The sequence below is a fragment of the Chinchilla lanigera genome, unplaced genomic scaffold (assembly GCF_000276665.1).
Source record: "Chinchilla lanigera isolate Chin_1 unplaced genomic scaffold, ChiLan1.0 scaffold00094, whole genome shotgun sequence".
Classification (NCBI taxonomy): domain Eukaryota; kingdom Metazoa; phylum Chordata; class Mammalia; order Rodentia; family Chinchillidae; genus Chinchilla; species Chinchilla lanigera.
The window spans coordinates 7704398-7726260 of record NW_004955495.1 but is presented as its reverse complement, the minus strand read 5'-3'; the positions used below and the strand labels follow the sequence as shown (position 1 = coordinate 7726260).

General features: G+C 49.9%; 1 protein-coding gene across 3 annotated transcripts; it reads left to right on the top strand.

The window, feature by feature from the left end:
- The first annotated feature begins 728 nt into the window (after nucleotides 1–728).
- On the top strand, nucleotides 729–11859 carry LOC102003981 (cytochrome P450 4F6-like). Of its 3 annotated transcripts, none has more exons than XM_013505320.1 (13): nucleotides 729–835; nucleotides 1084–1403; nucleotides 4190–4334; nucleotides 5994–6047; nucleotides 6139–6266; nucleotides 7314–7435; nucleotides 8028–8298; nucleotides 8630–8696; nucleotides 8888–9017; nucleotides 10782–10915; nucleotides 11010–11074; nucleotides 11228–11310; nucleotides 11598–11859. In XM_013505320.1, the coding sequence occupies exons 2-13, from the start codon at nucleotides 1206–1208 to the stop codon at nucleotides 11803–11805; spliced, it is 1605 nt and encodes a 534-aa protein (XP_013360774.1). In that variant the 5' UTR covers nucleotides 729–835; nucleotides 1084–1205; the 3' UTR covers nucleotides 11806–11859. The 3 variants fall into 3 exon arrangements, with proteins under 3 accessions (XP_013360774.1, XP_005406120.1, XP_013360775.1); XM_005406063.2 differs by having other exon boundaries at nucleotides 730–835; nucleotides 1205–1403; XM_013505321.1 differs by lacking the exon at nucleotides 1084–1403 and having other exon boundaries at nucleotides 733–835.
- Nucleotides 11860–21863: the final 10004 nt, after the last annotated feature.

Sequence of the window (21863 nt, the reverse complement as noted above, 5' to 3'; positions counted from 1 at the left end):
CTAGAACAAAGTATCTGACATCTACACTTGAGGGAAGAATAGGTCTGTTTCGCCTCACAGTTAGTCGATCTTTTTCAGTCCACTGTGAGCTGGCTCCGAGGAGGGGGGATTCCGGTGGGGCAGCAGGAAGGAGCGTGCTAACAAGGAAGCAGGAGGGAGATAGACCCTTCCAGGCCTTGCCCCCAGGGACCCACTTCCTCCACCAATGAGCATCTTGCTTCCATTATCCAGTCACCTCCCTCAAACCCTCCTGTGAGTGCAGGAGGTCATCTAGATACAAACCTTAACACAGGGTCTTGCTGTGTAGTTCAGGTTGGCCTTGAGCTTTCCACCATCCCCGCCCTCCCGCCATCAGCCTCCCGAGTGCTGGGATCACCACGCCCAGCTTCTCTGAGCCTCCTAATTTTGCACTGAGAAGTGGTGGGTACAGTCCTCCCAGCCCACACTTGGAGAGGAGCTCAGATTTTTGGGAGCAGATTTGGGCTGGCCTTGGTCTCCTAGCACCCGAACCCTCTGGTTCTTGCTTTTCTCCGCTGTACCCTGGCCTTGGAAGGGCGGGTGCTGCTGTAAACACGGGGGCTAAGAGTCATCTGAGTCTTGAGGCTCCATTCACCCTGCCTGTGACCCTGAGGCTGCTCCCACTACACCAGCCTTCCGGCCTTGGAGTCTTGGCCTCCTGCCAGGTGGGGAGGAGCAGCTGGGTCTGTGGGGATTGGCCCAGCCCGGCTCAGCCCTGGCCCAGCCTTCCACAGCGTGCTGGAGGCCCTGAGCTGGAGCTAGACGTTCTAGAGGAGGGGAGAGGAGCTTGTAACTCTCAGGTCGTTTCTCACAGAAGGTACCAGGCGGGGGGTGGAAGGAAGGTTCCGACGTGGGGTGCGGAGGGGGCTCCCCAGGGAGGGAACTGCCCAGAACAGTGTAGTTTCTGGGTAGCTGAGCCCCTGGCCTTTCCTCTGTGCTCCTGGTTGAACCAGTTTGCATTCTGAACAACTTCTCCCCCACCTCGCTGTTTGTCTCTTTCTCACCCCCTCCGTCCCCGCCCCCATGTTGTTCTCCTCCTCTCCCCTCTGCCTTTTCTTCCTTCAGTCCTTGGGTCTCCTTTTACCTCCTTGTCCTCCCCCAACTCTCCCAGTCCCTGCCCCTCTCCAGGGTCCCTGTCCCTTTCCTTGGCACTTGGGAGCCCCCTCTGTGCCCTCTCTGCGTCCAGGATGACCCAGCTGAGCCTGTCCTGGCCGGGACTGGGGCCGGTGGCAGCCTCCCTGTGGCAGCTCCCCTTGCTGGTTGGGGCTTCCTGGCTCTTGGCCCGAATTCTGGCCCGGATCTATGCCTACTATGACTACTGCTGCCGCCTCCGATGTTTCCCACAGCCTCCCAGAAGGAACTGGTTTTGGGGTCACCTGGGTATGGTGAGTGTGGCAGCAGAAGAGGCCTGGGGTGTCTGGGTGGTGGATTCCTGAGGGGTCAGGAAGGGAACCAGGGGGCTGGGAGTTGGGGTGCTGGCTGGAGTCTAGGGTGGCAGAGGAACGAGGAAAGCTCAGGGACCCCTTTTTGCTCACCCCATCATCATGTCTGCTTTGCTCTTCCTCATAACCCCAGGCCTTTCTTTTTTCCCCTTCCCTTCCCCCAGCTGCTTTGGGCCATATTTCTGCCTCTGCTCCCCGTATGAATGCATTCCTCTCTACTTGGGGGGAGCCCCCAAAGTAGGCCATGCAGAGAAGAGACCCACTGTCTTCATTGTCTGTAGTTTTCACGTCTGGATTTAAGGTCCCCGCAGGGGCACTGTCCCAGGGCTACGCACTGCCTGTTCATCTCTGTCGACTCCAGGCCAGTGCCTGCGTCTCTCCAGGCTGTCACACCGTGGAAATGAGCCAAGACCCTCCCACCCTACCCAAAGGGGCACCTCTGAGATAGGAGAAGTGTGGGCACTTCCCCTCCAGTGCCTCAGGGTTTTCCCCTCCTTACCTTCCCTCCACCCAAAGATGGATCAGTGGACACCCGTCCCACCCAATTTGGCTAAAAGCTGATCCCTCTCTCCCTGTCTCTGTCGTAGTAGGGATTGAACCCAGGGTCTGTCGTATGGATGAGGCATGCACCCTGTCCCTGGGCAGCACCCTCACTCCAACCACTCTTTTTCAGAGGGCTCACTCTGCCATAATGGCTCCACTGCCCGGGGCTCCACACTTGCCATCCTAGTCTCATCCCCAGAGGGACCTTGCTCTGTGCTGTGTCGTCCTAACTTGAACTTTGCCGTCACCCCTGAGGGCATCACCTCCAAAGCTGTTGATTAAACTCTGTGTCTTCCCAGCTTCCCGGTTCACCACCACTGCTTATCTCCCGGGACTTCCAGCCCCTCTACGTCCCAGTCCTACAGCTTGCTTGCAGTCCTCCTTCCTTGACCACATCTAGCTCAGATTCCCATCATGAGGGCTGAAGTCCTTCTCCTGTGGGGCTTTCCTTCATGGATGTTTGGAAAACCTTGGCCTTCAACCAGCTCAGCTACCTGCATCTTTTGATGTCTTCCCCATGACAGTGCTGGAGACAGTCACAACACCAGATAGGTCACGTGGCAGTTCCTACCCACTCACTTCAGACGCGCCTCCTCCTGCATCGAGCCTGTCATCTGCTTGCTGTGCCATCTCCTCGCGGACAAAGACTCGCTTTCATTCATGGCTCCCCTGTCCTTGTTCGCTACTCACCTTGTCTCCACCCCATCGCTTGTGTTCTCCAAGCCTCTAAATCCCACGGACACCTCCCAGCCCCATCTTGCCACCTGCTAGCAGCTCTCTGCTGGGCTGACTTCTGTGTCTCTCCACAAACCTCTTCTGGTTCCAGGATGACACCCTCGCCTGCTCTCCCCCAGGCTCCCTGTGGCCCCTCTGTCTCCACTGCTGGCTTCTCTTTCCCCTGACCTTTTCATAAGGGATCCCACAGGGTCCTAACCCTCCTTCACCTTCTCTGTCCTGGAGGCTCCTCCTTACATGTGGGTCCAGTTCCTGAGCTGACCATCAGTTCCTCCCCAAAGTGAATTTCTCATATCTCCCCAGAGCTGGAAACCCAGATTGGAGGGAGGGAGCCCAAGCGTGTTTGCTGCAAAGCCGGGAAGATGCTCGGCCAGAGCTAGTGGCCGGGGCTATGCTGGAGCTAGAGATAAGGGAGAGAGTTGAAGAGAGGGAAATGAACTGTGAGTTTATTCTGTGTCTGAGTCTGAGTGGGGTGAATGGTAAGGTGTTGTGGGGGAGAGACACACACGCAGGCGCACACACACAGAGGAAGAGAGAGAATCAGAGCCAAAGAAAGAGGGACATACTCATAGAGCAGGACAGGGAGAGGAAGAAACAGATAGCAGAAAGAGTGAGAGAAATAATGGAGCAAAAGACACATAGCGAGGGACAGATAAATAGGGAGTAAGGAAATGCGTGCACACATGCACATGTACCTATAGTTGGCTTTTTTTTTTTTTTTTTTGAGACAGGGTCTCACTGTGTAGTTCAGGCTGGCCTTGAACTCACTGTGTAGTCTGGGCTGGCCTCCGTCCTGTGGTGATTCTCCTGCCTCAGCCCTCTGAGTGCTGGAATTACAGGCATGCACCACCACACCTAGCTGTATCTGTCCTTCTGATCTATTTTATCTTCTCTTCCTATCACTATCATAAAATCTACCTATCTATCTTATGTGGCATGTCTTATCTGTCCATCTTCTGTACCTCCTTATCTCTTCTCTCTTACCTATTAACTGTATATCCTTCTCTGTTTTTCATCTCATCTATTTATCTGTAAAACTATAATCTAGGAAACCTATTTATCAACAATCTGTGTATCCCTGTCTGTGTCTCTTATGTCTATATCTATGTATATTCTGTGTATCTATCTCATCAATATATCTCATCTACCTATCTGTCTGTCTATCTATCTATCTATCTATCTATCATCATCATCATCATCTACCTATCATCCATCTATCTAGGAAGGAAACAGATAAAAGGAGTTAGGAGTCCGGGAGAGGCACACAGACAGAGAGAGATACCAAAAGAGACAGATATGGACCAATAGAAGTTGCCTCGGTGAGAGGCGTAGATAAACGATGCAGGTAATAGGGACCAGAGGGGTGGGGGTGGAGCGAACAGAGAGATGGAGTGGGCAGTGGTAGCATCTGAGGTCCCTGCGGAGACTTTTCTTAGTCTCTCCTTCCTCAGGCAAAGAACAACGAGGAAGGCATGAAGCTGATGGAGGACCTGGGCCACAACTTCCGCGATGTCCACCTCTGGTGGGTCGGGCCCGTCTACCCAGTCCTGAGGCTCATCCACCCTAAGTTCATTGCTCCCTTGCTTCAGGCCCCAGGTATCAGTCAGAACCCCAAGCCCTGGCTTGGCTCTTCCTTGGCTCTGCTCCTAGTCATTCTTATCCCTGCACAGGCTGGGCAGGGGAAGGGGAAGCACCAGCAGAGACCGTATCTCTGCCTCCAACCTTCCGGATGACCCCAGACAGGTCCCTGGTTCTTCCTGGTTGCTGAGGTCTCTTTTGGTTGTGAGTCATGGAAACTCAACTCTGTGTGGTCTAAGCACAGAAAGCAAATCTATTGATAGTAAAGTCCAAGGAATGTGGTCTCCAGCCATGGCTGGGTCCGGGTCTTGCAACAAAGCCACCGGGAGTCTTAATATCTTAGCTCTGTTTCCTTCTGTGATGGCTTCATGCTTGTGCTGGTAAAGATGAGTCCTAGAAGTTCAATCCCCAGGGAGAATTCCTACTACTTCCAAAAGAGTTTCAGGATTCTCTTAAATTTGCCTGGTTGGGAATAGGATCAGTTCTTTATCCAGTACCTGAGGCTTGTGGCTGTAAGCCCAGTTCGTGGTGGCGATGGCCACCCTCCGCTGCTTGGGTTGGGACAGGGAGAGGTATGAGCTGCTGGTTTCAGAAGAAGGGGGAGGGTGCTAGAAAGGAGGACACGTCCATCCAGCAGGATCCAGGTGAGATGGGCAGTTCCTGGAAGCTCAGGGAGGCACCATGACTTCTCAAGGCCATAGAGAATACCAAGGCTTGGGGCTGGGGATTTAGCTCAGCGGCAAAGCGCCTGCCTGGCAAGCGCAAGGTCGTGAGTTCAGTTCCCGGTACCGGAGAAAAAACAAAAACAAAACAAAACAAAAAAAATGAGAATACCAAGGCCTCCTTGCTAGTTCTGTGCGTTCTTGTGCACCTTAGCTGCCTCTGGTGGAAGCGGGCCTAAACTGGAGGTCGATTTGGGAGGGAGTATCAGAGTATCATAGAGGAAGATCCAACAGACCTTAGACTAGTCCACGGTCATTAGTGGGCTCTGGGGCTGCTCGAGGGGCTGTAGGGGCAATGGACGCTCTTTGTGGTGGGTGGAGCTCAGCATACAAGGAAGGGCAGCACCCTCTGGTCTCTTTAAGGATGAAGCAGCCCTTGATCCTAAGCATTTAATGCTTGGTATAGAGTGGAGGAGCGTCCTGAGGGAGGCTAAGGGCTACCTGGGACATTAACAGGGCCATACTGAGTCCTGTTTAGGACTCATCTGTAGGGCACACTTAGGTCATGACAAACTGTCTCAGGTCCATGTCAGGCCATGTGTCATGTTAGGGCAGGCCATGTATGTTGCATCCATAACAAGTCATGATAACACATGTTGCATTCATGTCCTATGCTCCACTGTATGTCAGGAGATGCCACAGAGTAATGGGACAGACAGGGTGTCCTAGGTCCTTGAAAGGTGTGCTGTAGAGTGCTGAGCTGTGCTCGGTGTCACAGAGTATGTGGGACCATGTAGGTGTTGTGTCAAGGCACGCCGGGACATGTGTGCCTTTGCTTTACTGGCTGCCGCTTCTTGGTCTAGTTCCCTCCTTGCATCCCCCTCTTCCCTGCTTCCTCTGTCCCTGGATCCCTTCCTGCCATGCTGAGCTGGGAGGGAGGAAATGCGGAGCCTTGGCTGGGAGCTTCCATTTCCTAGTGGATTCTGTGGCCCCTGATGGTTCTCCTTCATGTCAGCTACGGTTGCACCCAAGGACACGGTCTTCTACAGATTCCTGAGACCCTGGCTGGGTGAGTACCTGCAGGTGGAGGGGCTCAGGGACAACCTGGGGGGCCAGGGGAACGAGCTGCCTTTGCCCACCACCCATGGCTGCCCCACCAGGGGATGGGCTCTTGCTGAGTGCTGGTGACAAGTGGAGCCGCCACCGTCGCATGCTGACACCTGCCTTCCACTTTGACATCCTGAAGTCCTATGTGCAGATTTTTAATAAGAGTGTGAATGTCATGCACGTGAGTTTCTCCAGCTTAGGGTTCAGTGGAGCTTTGGGAAAGGGGTATAGCTTCAGACAGATCTGGTCTGTAGCCCTGCTTCTGCTGGGTGACTTGGGCACCCTTTCTTTCCTTCTCTAAGACTTGGTTTTCTCATCTGTAAAATGGGAATAATAATCTCTAGCCCACATGAAGTCATATGCCCAGCATGTAGTAGGTACTCAGGCCTTAGTTTCTAGTGTCCCTCACAAAAGTTCTAGAAACTCAACGCAAACAATCTTTCAGGAGCATGGCCTGGGCTGGCTAGCATGGCAGAGCCTGGGTTCCAAGAGAGGGAACAGCAACATTCAGTGCCTCTCGATACCTGGGACCAGAACTAGTCCACCATGATTATGCCTTCTTCTCTTGGCTAAAGCAAGTCTCAAGTGCAGGTCAGATTCAAGAGATGGAGAAACAGGCATCACCTCCTAATGGAAGAGGCTGTAAAGTCTCACTGCAAAAATGTAGGGTAGAGGGAGGATGAAAAACAGGGCCGGGGATATAGCTTAGTGGCATAAGCGCTTGCCTGGCAAGCCTGAGGTGAAGAGTTCGATTTCCAGTACCAAAAAAAAAAAAAAAAAAATTTAAAACTTAAAAAAAAAAAAAAAAAAAGGGAAAAGAAAAACTGTGGACATTTCTCCATTCATCTGCCCCTATGCTAATGATGAAGAGGCTATGATAGCCAATGGTTTTTGAGCATTTACTGTATACCAGGAATAGCATGCCAGTTCCATGATTTATGCTCTGATGTAATTTTCACACTGCTATAAAGCAGAGATGTTTATGATTGCCATATTATGGATGATGAAACCCAGGGTCAAAGAGATTAGAGAGTTTGTCATACCTTTCCTGGTTTATCTAACGCAAGGCAGATCAATTTAACCATTGCTTGGATCTTTGTCTCTGAACAGTAGCAGCATCTGCTCCCACCAAACCCTGGTCCTCCTGGGGGTCAGCAGGCTGTTTGGAGTTGGGGAGGGGCTCAGGGAGCCAAGGCCCACTCCCATCTCTGTCCGCTTCTCTGGCCAGGCCAAGTGGCAGCGCCTGGTCTCCCAGGGCAGCGCCCGCCTGGACATGTTTGAGCACATCAGCCTGATGACCCTGGACAGCCTGCAGAAATGCGTGTTCAGCTTTGACAGCAACTGTCAGGAGTGAGTCCTTTCCCTGGGCTGGGACCCTGAGCCATGGAGCCAAGGAAGGAGGTGGGGAGGGAGGACTGTCCAGAGGGACCAGAAGATACTCCTTGGAGGAGGTGGGTCGGACGTGGCATTGAGTGACAGGGAAGGGAAGGGAGAATGGTCCTTCCAGGTAGGTGGGATTGTTTGAATAAAGGCAAGGGGGCTCGCAGGAGCACAGTCTATGCAACAGGGAGTGAGGAGGCACCTGGGAGATGACGGTGGAGAGACAGGCAGTGGCTAGGTCTTGAGGGCATTGACAAGCCTGTCAAAGAGGTGTGAACCTGACCCTGAGGGTTCTAGGAACCCATGGATGGTGTCTAAGGAGATGAGAGTCACTGTCAGAGCTGAGCGTGGGTGTTTGACTTGATAGAGGACAGACTGTCAAGGAGACACAGGATGCAAGGAGATCTGGAGACGGGGTCTGAGCCTGGCGGAGAACATGGAAAAGATTTGGAAGAAGCCGAGGAGGAATGGGCAGTACCAGACGTTGGAGTCCGGCTGGGAGGTGCTCCAGGGTCTCTTGGCTATTAAGGAGTTGCTCTGTCTTTTTGCCTTGGTCCTGCAGGCATCCCAGTGAATACATTGCTGCCATCTTGGAGCTCAGCTCCCTTGTAGTCAAACGGCACCACCAGCTCTTCCAGTACATGGACTTCTTGTACTACCTCACTTCTGACGGGCAGCGGTTCCACAGGGCCTGTGACCTGGTGCACAACTTCACAGATGCTGTCATCCAGGAGCGGCGGCGCACTCTCGCCAGCCAGGGTGTTGATGACTTTCTCAAGGCCAAGGCTAAGTCTAAGACTTTGGACTTCATCGATGTGCTCCTGCTGGCCAAGGTGGGCTTTCTTCAATTTAAGAGGAGCATGGACCTTGATGTTTAATGTCTGATAGAAGAAGTTGAATTTGCCTGAGAGGGTACTGAGGAGCCATAGAAGGTTCCTGAGGAAGGGAGAGACAAGCAGAGGTAGGTTTTAGGAGTGACTGTGTAGATGGCTGCCTAGAAGGAGTAAATAGGGGGCAGGAGACAAAGGAGGAGCCCTGTGCAGCAGGCTCTGGGGATGACAAGGGAGGGATGCTGCCTGGGTGTTGGGTCTTCATGGCCTATTTCAGGTTAGACTCAGGAGCCCTCAGACCTAGTGTGATCTGAGGGTCTTGCCTTCTCTCCAGGATGAAGATGGAAAGGAGCTGTCAGATGAGGACATACGAGCAGAGGCTGACACCTTCATGTTTGGAGGTGAGGGCTCCAGTGTGGAAGTCCAGACTGTGCACGGTCTCTCCATCTGAGGGATGTGGTCGGTCGACCGTGGATCTGTCCATGCTTCCCACAACCGCTTCCTCCCCGGGGTCTCAGGGGACGGGCGCTGTCCACACTGTGATTGGTGCTGAAGCAGCTCAGAGACCCAAGGCTGCCCTGCTGTTGCTCAGGCCATGACACCACGGCCAGTGGTCTCTCCTGGATCCTGTACAACCTGGCGAGGCACCCGGAGTACCAGGAGCGCTGCCGGCAGGAGGTGCGAGAGCTCCTGAGGGGGCGTGAGCCTGAAGAGATTGAATGGTGAGTCAGGCTCCCTCTCACGGCTTTGCTCTCTGGGGATGGGGGAAAATGTTTCACCGATTCTGCCATTATCGCCTAGTGGGAATAAGTCCTAGATGGATTAGCAAGGGAAATGTTGTGTGTGATCTCTGTCAATTCCGACATTATATCTTTGTCTGTTTTTCTCCTGAGTCACCTGTCCTCTTGCATGTTAATTTTCTGGAATTTTTTGTGTGTAATGTATATTGTTCTAAATCTATGTATTGACTGTAGACATGTGAGTATCTCATCTGATTGTTAATGTAGTCCATGGTACCTGTCATTACACAGAAATCCTTCATGTTCATGCATATTTGTCTTTTCTTGTCTTACATTTTTTTTAATTCTTAAAAACATTACTACTGCTAGGTGACCAAAATGTTATTTTGCTTGAGCTTTATTATTATTTTTTTCTTAATTAGTTAGGAAGAAGGTAAAGGGATAGAAAGAGTTACTAAATGGATACAAAGTTACACTTAGGAGGAATAATTCTATTCTGCACAGAAGGGTGACTGTTATCGAAAACTGGGTTAAATAACCCTAAGTTACTGCAGGCTGATCAGGCCTGAAATCTCCCAAGTGAGTGGACAGTGAAGGCTTAAATAAGTCAGACGGTGGTAATGATTTTAGGGGACCGGGAGGGACTAACTCCCTTATAGCTTCAGTATTCTCTGAGTTAGCCCAAGACTGCTCTGGGCGGCCCATATTTACTTGGTTTACAAACAAAGGAGGAGGATACTCAAGAAAACCCAGGCATCTGGGCAGGACTTTTCCAAGTAATACATTATCTTAATTTAGGAGAACTACGTTATCTCCAGGAAGGCCTTCACAGCAGGAGTGAGATGCCTGCAGCTACCGTCTCCTTTAAGTTAATTGGGGTTGAAGCCAGACGTCCTCAGTGCAGCCTTTAGACAACTCACACGGAAAGCCAATTGGTTAATATTAAATCCTGCTCAGAGCCACTTTGTAATGGTCCCCAACAGACTATAGCTAACAGTTATGTACTGCACATTTCAAAATAGCTAGGAGAGAGGATTTTTATTTTTTGAGACAGGGTCTCACTATGTAGTTCAGACTGGCCTTGAACTCACTATGTAGCCCAGGTGATCCTCCTGCCTCAACCTCCCGAGTGCTGGGATTACAAGTGTGTGCCAACACACCCCGCAGGAAGAGAGGATTTTGAAAATGCCCACCGCAAAGAAATAATAAATATTGGACATGATAGATATACTAATTAGCTATCTAGTTTACTTTTCAGACATAGGAGACTCCATTCTATATATGGAGGTGAAAAAGATTCAGTTCTTTTGTATACGTATTGTCAGTTGTCTGGACATCTTCCACCTAGCCATCTGTCAGTGGGTCCACAAATACACGAAGTTTCTACCAGTGCTGAGTTTTCACTTATTAGTGTTTGTCTCTGAGTTTTTTGCTCTTCTACCGGCCTTTTTTCCTATTCTTGCTGTTGTACCATAGTTTTGTAAATATTATTTTTATGTTTTACTGTGCCATTGTAATAGGGTTTTTTTTTTTTTTTTTTTTTTTCCCCCGGTACCTGGGATTGAACTCACTACTTTGAGCTTGCCGGGCAGGCACTGTGCCCCTGAGCTAAATCCGCAGCCCTATAATAGGTTTTAAAAATTGGTAGACTGCATTTCTTTTCTTCAGTCTCACTGGGTGACATGGGGCAGGGCGAGTCTTTGGTTTTGCTCCATAAATAACTGCTGGGTGGGGGGATTTCTATAGGGACGACCTGGCCCAGCTGCCCTTCCTGACCATGTGCATCAAGGAGAGTCTGCGCTTGCACCCCCCAGTCACTGTTGTCTCCCGCTGCTGCACGCAGGACGTTGTGCTCCCGGATGCCCGGGTCATCCCCAAAGGTGCCCACAGCGTCCGGGGAGGGTCGTCCTGGGCAGGGTGGCGGTCCTGCGGATCAGCACGGACCTCTCCTGACTGCCTCTTTTTGCCGGACAGGAACCATCTGTGTTATAAGTATCTTCGGGATTCATCACAACCCTTCGATCTGGCCAGACCCTGAGGTGCTGCTCCTCTTTTTCTCCATCCTCCAAAGCCCTGGGGCCTGACCATGGGAAGCCAGCTTTTCCCCCTCTGCTGGACCACACCTGTCTTCCACTGGAGTGGCTGGGCGAGCAGAGACCCCACTCCAGCATCCTCTTCTTGCTATATCCCAGGTCTATGACCCTTCCCGCTTCGACCCAGAAAATCCACAGAAGAGGTCACCTCTGGCTTTTATTCCCTTCTCGGTGGGGTCCAGGTGAGGGCAGCGGGCTTCTGAGGTCAGGGTGGGCCGGTGGGAAGAGATGCGACGCTGTGGGGGAAATGCAGGGAAGTTGTGGATGGACAGAGGTCCAGGTCTGCTCGCTGCTCCTGCGAGGTTTGCGAGGATAGGGCTGGGTAGGCGCAGTTCGGGTCCAGGCACCGTTAGCGCCCCTCGCTGTCCCTGGAGTTGACCAGGGTGGGGTGGGGTCCCGGGTCAGGTTCGGAACGACGGGGCTGGATGGTCCCGGGCGCTGTCACGGTCCCTCCCTTCCCCGCCCGCAGGAACTGCATCGGGCAGACCTTCGCCATGGCCGAGATGAAGGTGGCGCTGGCTTTGACTCTGCTGCGCTTCCGCGTCCTGCCCGACGTCGCCGAGCCGCGCAGGAAGCCGGAGCTGATCCTGCGCGCAGAAGGCGGGCTGTGGCTGAGGCTGGAGCCGCTGAGCGCCGGGGCGCAGGGAGCCCCAACGCCTGGCCTGGGACCCAGCTGACCCCACCCACCCTCCTTTGCAGACTCTCAGGAATAAACTGTGCTGCCACCTGTGCCTGAGTCTCAGTGAGCGCCAGCAGGGGTAGCTGGGGAGCCATGGGTGGGCGTGACGGGGGAGCAGGAGGGCTGGGTCTCTGATCCCAAGGCCCTGACTGCCTCTGGCTGAGCACAGGGCCCTTATGATGACGGTGGGAACCATGGGCGGTGCTTGAGCAGAAGAGCAACCAGCTTAGAGTCCGGGAGTGGAAACCTTAGTTGCACTCTCTTCCCATCACAGGACTTCCTTTTTTTTTTTTTTTTTTTAAATTGAAACAGGGTTTTGCTGTGTAGTCCAGGCTTTCCTTGAACTCACTATGTAGCCCAGGCTGGCCTTGAACTCACAGCCCCGCTGCCTCGGCCTCTGGGAGTGCTGGGCCAGGGCTTCCATTCTGATCTGCTAATATGCTCCAGGATTCTTCACCGTTTGTGCCCGGCTGGGTGGGCATCTGAGTGGTCTCCCTCTGAGGGAGAGACCTCTCATCGTTCAAGAGTACACAACACGCATGAAGTCAGAGATGGGAACTAAGCGGTCAAACCCACAGCCCCTGGTTGCAGGAAGAAGGGCTTTTATGGAGTGAAGAATGAAGCCAAACTGCTCCCTGTCTCTCTCTCTCTCTTTTTATTTTTACGGGGAATCAAACTCAGGACCTTGCACTTGCAAGGCAGGTGCTTGTGCTGCTGAGCCATATCCCAGGCTCCTTGTGTCTCAAAAAAAAAAAAAAGAAAAGAAAAAAGAAAAAAAAGAGGCCCATTCTTCCTGAGAATTCCATCCTGGCACCCTCATCGGCTGCCACAGTTGCTGCCAGCACCTATGGCTTCACCCCCTGTTCCGGACGCCTCTACTTCCAGCCAATTGAACTGTTTCCAGCTAACCATTGCCTGCCTTCAGCCAGAGGCCCCCAAGACACGCCTGCCCTGGTCAGATGACATCTGCAATTCCTTCCTGACGAGATGACTGTCAGCAATTCCTTCCGAGTTCCACATTTGACTGAGGAAAAACTGGACCGTCAGCCGTGACGAGTGAGTTGGCTTGGCCCTTCCAAAGGTCGCCTCACCTAGAAACAGCCCAGTCAAGCGCGTCTCAAAGACATTGAAAAGGGGGACAAAAAGCCCATCAACCTCTGTTACCCGGAGACCTGATTTTAAAAAACACACCTGGTATCTGTAAGAAAATCCAACCTCTTCCGAGTTCGAGGTCAGCTTGGGCTACAAAGTGAGCTCAAGGCCAGCCTGAACTGCATAGCGAGACCCTGTCGTGAGTTCGATTCCCGGTACCAGAAAAAAAAAAAAAAAAAAAAAAAAAAAAAGAGAAAGAAAATCCAGCCTGATAGATGACCATACCCTTTGGGTGTGAGTTATAAGGACTGTGGACACTAAAATGAATAAATAAATTAATTAATTAATAAGAACTTTCAAAAGCTTCAGCCTGGACCAGATGACAACACTTTCATCGGTCTGACGGGCTCAGGCTAGACAGGACTGGGATCCGGTCTTCAGCTGGGCCACTGGGAGCCCATAGCACCATCACTGGGGCAACTGGGACTCTTTCTGCCGGGCACACACTTGCAGCCTGAAAGGACGTCTCACCAGACGTGAGCTCCTGTGCAAGCCAGTCCCCATACGCTCGGAGAAGTACTTCAGGACTGCAGTTATCTGTCTCAGACTGCTGCAGGCATCTTCTTCCCCTCTCGGGGAACAGTCAGAGTTGAAAGCTCAGGGTTAAACAAGAGGGAGGCTGACTGGCTGGATGCAAAGGAGATGGCCCTACGCTTAGGTTATTGATTATTACATGTTAAAGCGTGTTACAGAAGAACATAAGTTTTTTGTTTGTCTGTTCTTAGTTTGATGTTTTCCCTTCCTGGATAGAAAGCTCTTAGGTTTTTAAGGAGACAGAACAAAGGTGAACCAGATGACTGCACTGGCCTTGCAGTGGGTGAGACCTCTAGGCAGACAGAGGAGAGGGGCCAGGCCAAAGGGACAGATCCCCCGGCAGGGAAGAACTGAGACCTAGCACTAAGAGTTTTGGATGGATGGATGGATGGAAGAAAATGGCCGGGTCTTCCAGAAGAGACCTAGAGACTCACCTGACAGAGAGAATGGCTGCCTAGGTTTGAGAGGATGACCAGTCTGTATGGAAGCCAGCAACGGCAAGGGTGGCCTGATGGATTGGTTACCCCCAAAGGCCTCCAGGGTTTCGCACCAAAAGTTAAGTAGATTTAAGACGCAGAGACAACCAACTGAGGCAGAGTTATGAGCGTTACGGGTACAGCAGCACACGAGGGGGCCTGGAGCAGATACTTCAGCCCACCCTGAGAGGCAGGGGGATTTGAAGCCGGGGAGAGGGAGCAAAGCTTGGGCCTGGGAATGGAATGAAGGATAGAATGAGGAAGTTAGCTCGCTTTAAACCTAGAAAGGCCATTAGGCTGTTGGAGTTGGGGAGAGCTTTAAACTAATGCATGGCATCTTGGGGTCCATTTGGAAGCCTTTCTTGAAGCTAGATAGGTTAAGTGGCTGGTAGCTTTCCTTGATAGAAAGCTGGGGCGCACTCTCTGCCCAGTTCCCTGCCTTCCTCCATCCTGATGCTTGTAATGTGGGTGTGGAAGCTAGAGCTCCAACTTGGACCATAAAGGCAGGGGCTGCTCCTTAGAGGACATGGGGGAGGTAAGTAGAAGCAGTCAGGTCAGAAGACCCAGAATCCATGCTACAGTCTGAATGTCTGTGTCATCTCAAAAGTCATGCATCTAATTCTCATCCTTAATATTGTGGCATCAAGAAGTAAGGCAGGAGGACCCTAAGTCTGAGCCAATGTGGGCAACTCAGCAAGATCCACCTCAAAATGAAAAATAAAAGGGAGCTGGGGATGTAGCTCAGTACAAAGAAATGCATATAGAATGCACATAGAAAAAAAGAAGAGGGGCTGGGGATTTAGCTCAGTGGCACAACGCCTGCCTGGCAAGCACAAGGTCGTGAGTTCAATTCCCAGTACCGTAAAAAAAAAAAAAGAAAAAAAGAAGTTGGTTTTATCCTATGCAAAAACCAATTCAAAGTGGACAAAGACCTAGATCTAAGACCTGAAAGTTGAAACTGTTAGAAAAAGACATGGGGAAAACACTTGAAGCCAAAGGCAAAGACATTCTGAACAGGACTCCAACAGCACAGGAAATAATAGCAAGACTCATCAAATGGATAGTAGTTTGACTGCATGATAGTAAAAAGCATCAGCACAGCAAAGGAAACGAGTGAAGAGATTACTCATGGAATGTGAGATTTGCCAGCTACTCTTCTGACAGGATTACTATATAGAATGTCTACAAAAACTCAAAAAAACTTAACACCAAAAAATCCCAAAATGCCCCTCTCTAAATGGGAAAATGAATTGAACAAACACTTCTCCAAAGAAGTACAGAGAACCGGTAAGTCTATGAAGAAGTGTTCACCATCTTTAGCAATGAAAGAAATCAAAACCACACTGAGCCTCTATGTCATGGTGGTCAGAACTTCTTTCATTAAGCATACAAAAAAAAAGGACAAATGCCAGTGAGGATGTGTAGTGGGAAGGGAACCATTTACACTACTGGCAGGAATGTAAATTAGAAAAGTCAGTACGGAAATCAGTGTGGAGGTTCCACAAAAAACTAAAAACAGAGCTAACATTTGGTCCAGCTATACGTCTCCTTGGTGCATACCTGAACTCAGCACACCTGATGGCATACCTCAGACCCATGTTTATTGCAGCACAATTCCCAATAGCTGGGCTGGGGGCACAGCTCAGAAGCACAAGTGCCTGCCTGACAAGCACAAGGTCCTGAGTTCGATTCCTGGTACCAAAAAAAAAAAAAAAAAAAGATGAACAGATAAAGAAAATGTGATCTATAAGTATGTATTAGTCAGCCATAAAAAGAATGAAAATTTGTCATTTGCAGGAAATTAGGTGGTCCTGAAGATAATCATGTCAAGCAAAATAAGCCAAGCTCAGAAGGACAAGTATTGCCTGTCTTCTCTAATATTTGAAAAATTTAAAAATGGTACAAAAGTAGAAGGGAGACTTAGTAGACAAGAGGAGGGGAAAAAGTGAAGAGGAGAGGTGGTACGGGGAAGTAAAGGGTGGATGACTATGGTCAAAGTATGCAAGTGTGGAAATTCCACACTGAAAGCCAACGTTTTATAGAATTAATAGGTACAGTGCTAATAAAATGTATTTTTAAAAAATGGACCTTTGGGAAGTAATTAAGTCACGAACGGGGTTAATGCCTTGACGAAAGAAGCCTGAGGGTGCTCTCTGCCCCGTCCCACCACGTGAGGGTACAAAGATGAAGCCATCCATGAGGAAAAACCCTCACCAGACGCCAGGTCTGCTGGCACCTCGGCCTTTCAAGCCGTGAGGACAGTGAGCAATACATTTCTATTTTTTAAAAATAAATTACCCAGTTTTCTCAGTCACTTTTCTTGTCTCTGGGACAAAGTAGCCTAAACCTGCAATTTAAGACAGGAGAGGTTTATTTTGGTTCACGGTGCAGGAGTTTCAGTCCACGGCCTGCTGACTCCGGGTGGAAGCGGCACGGCAGAAGGGTCTGGCGCAGGAAAGCTGCTCGTGTCATGGTGACCAGGAAGCAGGAAGAGAAGGGAGGGACCCAGGAGGAAGGTGTAACCTACCGGGTCATAGCCCAGCTGACCCTCCTCCAACCAGTGCCTACCTCCAAAGTCACCTTCGGAGATGGAGCCCCCAAGGTCCGTTCCTCTCCAGGAACCCAGCCTATGAGTACACGAGGCTGTGGGGGGACACCCAGACATAAAACACAACACCAGGTGAAGTGCTTTGTTACAGAAGCCCACATAGACTAAGACAATGGCATTGCATTATCAAGGTTAGGACCTAGCCTGCCCCTAACTAGCGGCAGAAGTGGTTTATCAGTTCCTTTCCTCCCTAACGGTAACCCCTCCCAGGAATGATCTGAACCCAGACCAAGCCTGCATATGCAACACAGTTGAAGCATCTGTTAAGCATCCACAGTCCACAAAACTGAATTTCGTCCCTTTTTCTGTATCATATTTTTTAAATTTAAAAAAAAAATTTTTTTTTTTCCAGTACCAGGAATTGAACTCATGACCTTGCACTTGCCAGACAGGCGCTGTGCTACTGAGCTAAATCCCCAGCTCCTTTCTTGTCTTGGTTACTTTTCTCTCGTTGCTGGGACAAAATACCTGATGCCCAAAATTAAGGAAAGAGAGGTTTATTTCACTTACAGTTTGTGGAGGTTTTAGTCCATACTTGGCAGATTACAAGGCAGACTGGCACATGGCAGAGAGCTATAGCTCATGTCTGCAGAACACAGCAAAGCAGCAAGCACCAAAAAACAAAAGCCAGGAATCGTGGCAAGCAGCCTCTTCCTCTCCCTTACATATGCAAACTATCCACCCTAGGGTGGGTGTAGCTCTCACACCCATAATCAATCAAACTCTAAAAGCCTGCCCCACGACCGCATGAGGCTTTGGGGGGACACCCAGGCACAAACCATAACATTTCTGTATCATATTTTACATATCACAAAACACAAATGTAAGCTTTGAAAATGTGGCCACCTGCTGTTAAAGGAAAGTGCTCAGAATGTTCAGTAACTTCACCATATCTATAGTTATACCCGAGAGCCTCAGGAGCTTCAGAGAGCTGCTCGGGAGGGGAAAACTCTGCCCCCTGCCCTCCACCATCGTAGGAGTGACATGTGGCTCAGGAACCTTGGTGAGACACACAGGAGGGGAGAAACCCTACCTACCGCCTCTCTGCCATCCAGGGAGCCTCAGTCTGGAGCAACCCTGGTGCCGGGCCCATACTCCTACACTGCGGGCCTGGCAGCCAGCGTGGGAAGAGCTCGGGAGGGCAACCATCTTGTCCAGAGGAACCCAGGGCAAATCCACTCTAACAAGGGGAAACACTTTGCATACAAATTCCTAATTTACCATTGGTTCTGTTATACAACTATAGGCTCTGCTCCTATGGTCTAAAGTACAAAATCAATAGTTAACCAAAAAAAAAAAAAATAGTTAACCGCAGTTGGTCAGCTTCTTTTTTGTTTGTTTGTTTTTTTCTGGTACTGGGAATTGAACTCACGACCTTGCACTTGCCAGGCAGGCTCTGTGCTGCTGAGCTAAATCCCCAGCCCCTGCTTCTAAATTGCGCTTATTACTAATTGTACTACTGTAGCTAAGATGTCATATCTGTTGTAATCAGTTGCTATCCCTTGTGTAACTATACTGGGAAGCTCTAGGGTAATAACCTCACCACAGCCCCTCACCAAAAGACTGGGGACTGAACTAAACAGAAATGGACATCTCACTCTCAATTAACTGGGAAGGTAGGCTCTTGGGACAGACACAAACCAAGAATCTCCTACCCACAGATGATATCCCTGAAGTACAGACTATTCCTGGAGAGGCCTTGATATTAGTGATATAGCTATCTACTACCAAACTTACAAGGATCACCATAGAAAACAAAAAAAAAATTTTTTTTTGAAATGGAAAAAGTCAAAACAAAGGAGCAAAATGCAATCTCAGCCCACCCAGAACAATGTTGGTGGAGACACCAACATAGAAGAACTTAGAAGTTACACACCTGAAATTTCTGAAATAATAGCAGCTAAATCAGAGAAACAACTCCATCAGGCTATAGAAGAAATCAGATCAGAAATAATCCCTCAGGTAAAAAAAGAAGACAACCATAATGAAAGAATTGCTCGGCATATCTAAAGAAGACATAGACAAAAAATAGAGGAGCGTAGAAAAATGATGGGGGCCAAGTGTGGTGGTGCACGCCTATAAGTGTGGTGCCAGCATTTGGGAGGCTGAGGCGGGAGGATTGTTGTGAGTTCGAGGCCAGCCTGGGCTACAAAGTGAGCTCAAGGCCAGCCTGAACTGCATAGCGAGACCCTGTCTCAAAAAAAAAAAAAAAAAAAAAAAAAAAAAAAAAAAAAAAAAAAAAGAAAGAAAAACATGATGGAAGCCTTGAATGAACAATATAGGAAAGAATTTGAATGCATGAAATGGATTCAAAGAGATATCCAGGAAATTAAAGATTTCCTTGAAAGCTGGCCAAACTACTTGAACAAAAACTGAAGATAGACTTTCAAACCTTGAAGACAGCATTGCAGCACGAAGGAAAGATCTCTTAAAAATAACAAGGAACCAGGAAATAACAATTCAACAGCTGCAGATGATATAGTTACACCTGGGAAATTACAACCTGGTCCAATTTTAGCCTGAAGATTAGGACTGAGAAAAAAAACCCTTTTTCTTTTCCCAGAGAGATGTCACCAGGCCTTCATTCTCCTGGTACGTGAGGGGCCAGCGAGAGGGTGGGAGCGAGGTTACCCGGGGTGCAGTCAGAGACAGAGGCAGAATGTGGACTCCACTCAGTGTGCCTGGCCCTGCCTCCCCTGCCTGCACACTGTCAGGCCCCGCTAAGACAGGCCCCGCTCTGTCTTAGTCCCTCATGGTCCCCTTCTTTTTTCCTTCCAAGGACGCTGTTGACAGGGGCTCCCTTGGGCTTGGCCTTTTCTGGCAGGAGGGTAGAAGTCAAGGGCTGACAGCTTTCAGGAGCTACAGACTGGGGACCTGAGATGATTACTAGATATAAAATGAGAAGAAAAAATACATGGTATGCTCCGAGTGGAAAGTCATGTATGTTTTTAAAAATTCTTCATTCAAATGCCTTTCTTATTTTAGGCATATTCATAGAAGAAAGTACAAGTAAACAAAAGTCGCTGGGTACAGCGGTGCATGTCTGTAATCCTTGGGAGGCTGAGGCAGGAGGATCACAGTGAGTTCAAGAACGGCCTGGGCGACACAGTGAGACCCTGTCTCAAAAAACGAAAACCAACCTCTCCCCCAGAAAAAAGTAAGCAAAAGAAGTCACTCATAGTCCCCAAATATTAAAGAATTATTGTTAATTTTCTATTACACATACTTCCTGTTCTTTTTAAAAATATGTAATGTTTTCCTATGAGAATAGGGCTTTCAAAGACTAACGTGCACTTGGGATGTTAAATGTCTCCTTTCTCATTCCAGATAGGCTTTGAGATCCCTCGAAGGACCGTGACGGTGAGCGGATGGAGAGAGCGGGAAGTGGTGGTCTGCAGGTCCCCAGGACGCTGCTGCTACATCTGCTTATGCGATTCTCACAGCACAAACAGGCCTAGTTCTCCCTTTGACTGCTGTGTGGGCCTGTTCTGCTCCTGAGTGTGGAGGCTGCGCCCTCTGCTGGAAAATATGGGGATAACAGGCTCTAAAGAACCTGGCCTTCATCAGTTCAGTTACACCTTGAGAGACTGAGTCGGTGCGGTGTAGGTTTACGGGTGACTGTGTGTTATATATACATGCAGCTGTTATGTATATACGTGTTGGCCCATGTTTGTATGCATGTGAACACGTTGCAGTTGTGTCCATTGTGAGGACCATGTGTATGTGTGTGTGTCTGTATTTACACATTGTGCATGTCCAAGCATGTGTGCATATGTGTTTGTTGGAATCTCTGAGAGGTTGTTACTATTTATTCTGGGTTGCAGAGCTCCTGTCCATGACCCGAGGCCTGACCTTGGCAGAGCAGGCAGGAAAAATAGTCCTTTAGAAGCAGCCCTGCATATTGGCGAGGGGCAATCGGTGGACACACAGGCCAGCTGCCTCACTCTGGGCGGCGTGATCTGAGGTGCAGGGCCTGTCCCGTCTGTGTCCCAGAGCTCCCCAGCAGGTCTGAGCCTCAGAAATTCCCTTCATCGAGCTCCTTTTAACTTTTGCCTTTTCCTCACATGTCACCTCCCCACTGTAATATTGGTGCTTCCTAGAACCTGCTCCCAAAGAAACAACTTGCAGTTGAAATCTTCTCTTACTCTCATCCACAAAAAGAGGAGGAAAAAAGCCTATATACTTAAGTGACTTAAAATTGGGTCACTGACAAAAAATTAGGTCAAGCCAGGCATGGTGGTGCATGCCTGTAATCCCAGCACTTGGGAGGCTGAGGCAGGAGGATCGTTGCTAGTTCAAGACCAGCCTGGGCTACAAAGTGAGCTCAAGGCCAGCCTGAACTGCATAGTGAAATCCTGTTTGACAAAGACAAAAAAAAAATTGGGTCAGTGACTGAAATAGGCACATCATGGTAGTGAATAATCCACTTACTCTAGGCTGCCTGACTCTCCCACCACACAGTAGGTCTTGCAGTGAGCTTGGCTGAAGTTGCCAGGAATAAGCCTGGTTTATCAAACTCTGACATTGCCCATGACCTTGATATAGCTGGCCCCACCAGCAGGTAACCTCTGTCCTGAAGTGGTACGAGGATTCTGAGGATGGTACACACCACTCTACTGAGGCTCTAGGACCAGCTCCTAAATCTCAGGCCATGGAGTTGGAAGGGATAGTGGGGCAGTAGAGGGAGGGTTAGGATCTCACTAACACACTACTAATACCAGGAAAGCCATGTCGCCCCCAGCTTCCTCCTCAGCAGACCTACTAGGAGCTGAGCCTTCAATCTGTCCCTCATCTGAGCTGTCCCCAGAGGGTAATTCTGGACAGAATCCAGGGACGGACAGAAAGGAGCACAAGATCTGTTGGGTGGAGCATCCTGGTGTGGAGGAGAAGCCAGGTAGAAAGGGCCTAAGGTGTTTCTCCTCTGGGGCTACCACATTGCTTAAGGTTTCACCGTTATAAGTGTTCTTAGATCCACAGGCATTTTCTCAGAAAATGGATTTGAAGCAGAATGTCAGAGCCAGAGTTTGGGGTCTGAGGGTCTGAAAGACCTGGGTTCCTTGGAGCTCTACATTTCAGGGTACAGGCTTCCCTCTCTGAGTCTCCAGCGCTCCCAGGAGAGAGAAGTGGGGAGCCTTGGGTACTGTGATGCTGGTGAGCTTGTGACCCAAAGCAGCTATGCAGAGCACCTGCCACAGTAGGTGAGCTTTGTGCCGAGTACCCAGCACACCGGAGAAGTACCTCACCCATAGTCTTTTGCACAGAGTGCAGCCCTGGCTTCCAGCAGCC

Coding starts and splice junctions, on each gene's coding strand:
- LOC102003981 (XM_013505320.1), top strand. CDS start 1,206: ATGACCCAGCTGAGCCTGTCCTGGCCGGGACTGGGGCCGGTGGCAGCC. Junction 7,436..8,027: donor TTTGACAGCAACTGTCAGGA/GTGAGTCCTTTC, acceptor TTGGTCCTGCAG/GCATCCCAGTGAATACATTG. Junction 10,916..11,009: donor TGCCCGGGTCATCCCCAAAG/GTGCCCACAGCG, acceptor TTTGCCGGACAG/GAACCATCTGTGTTATAAGT.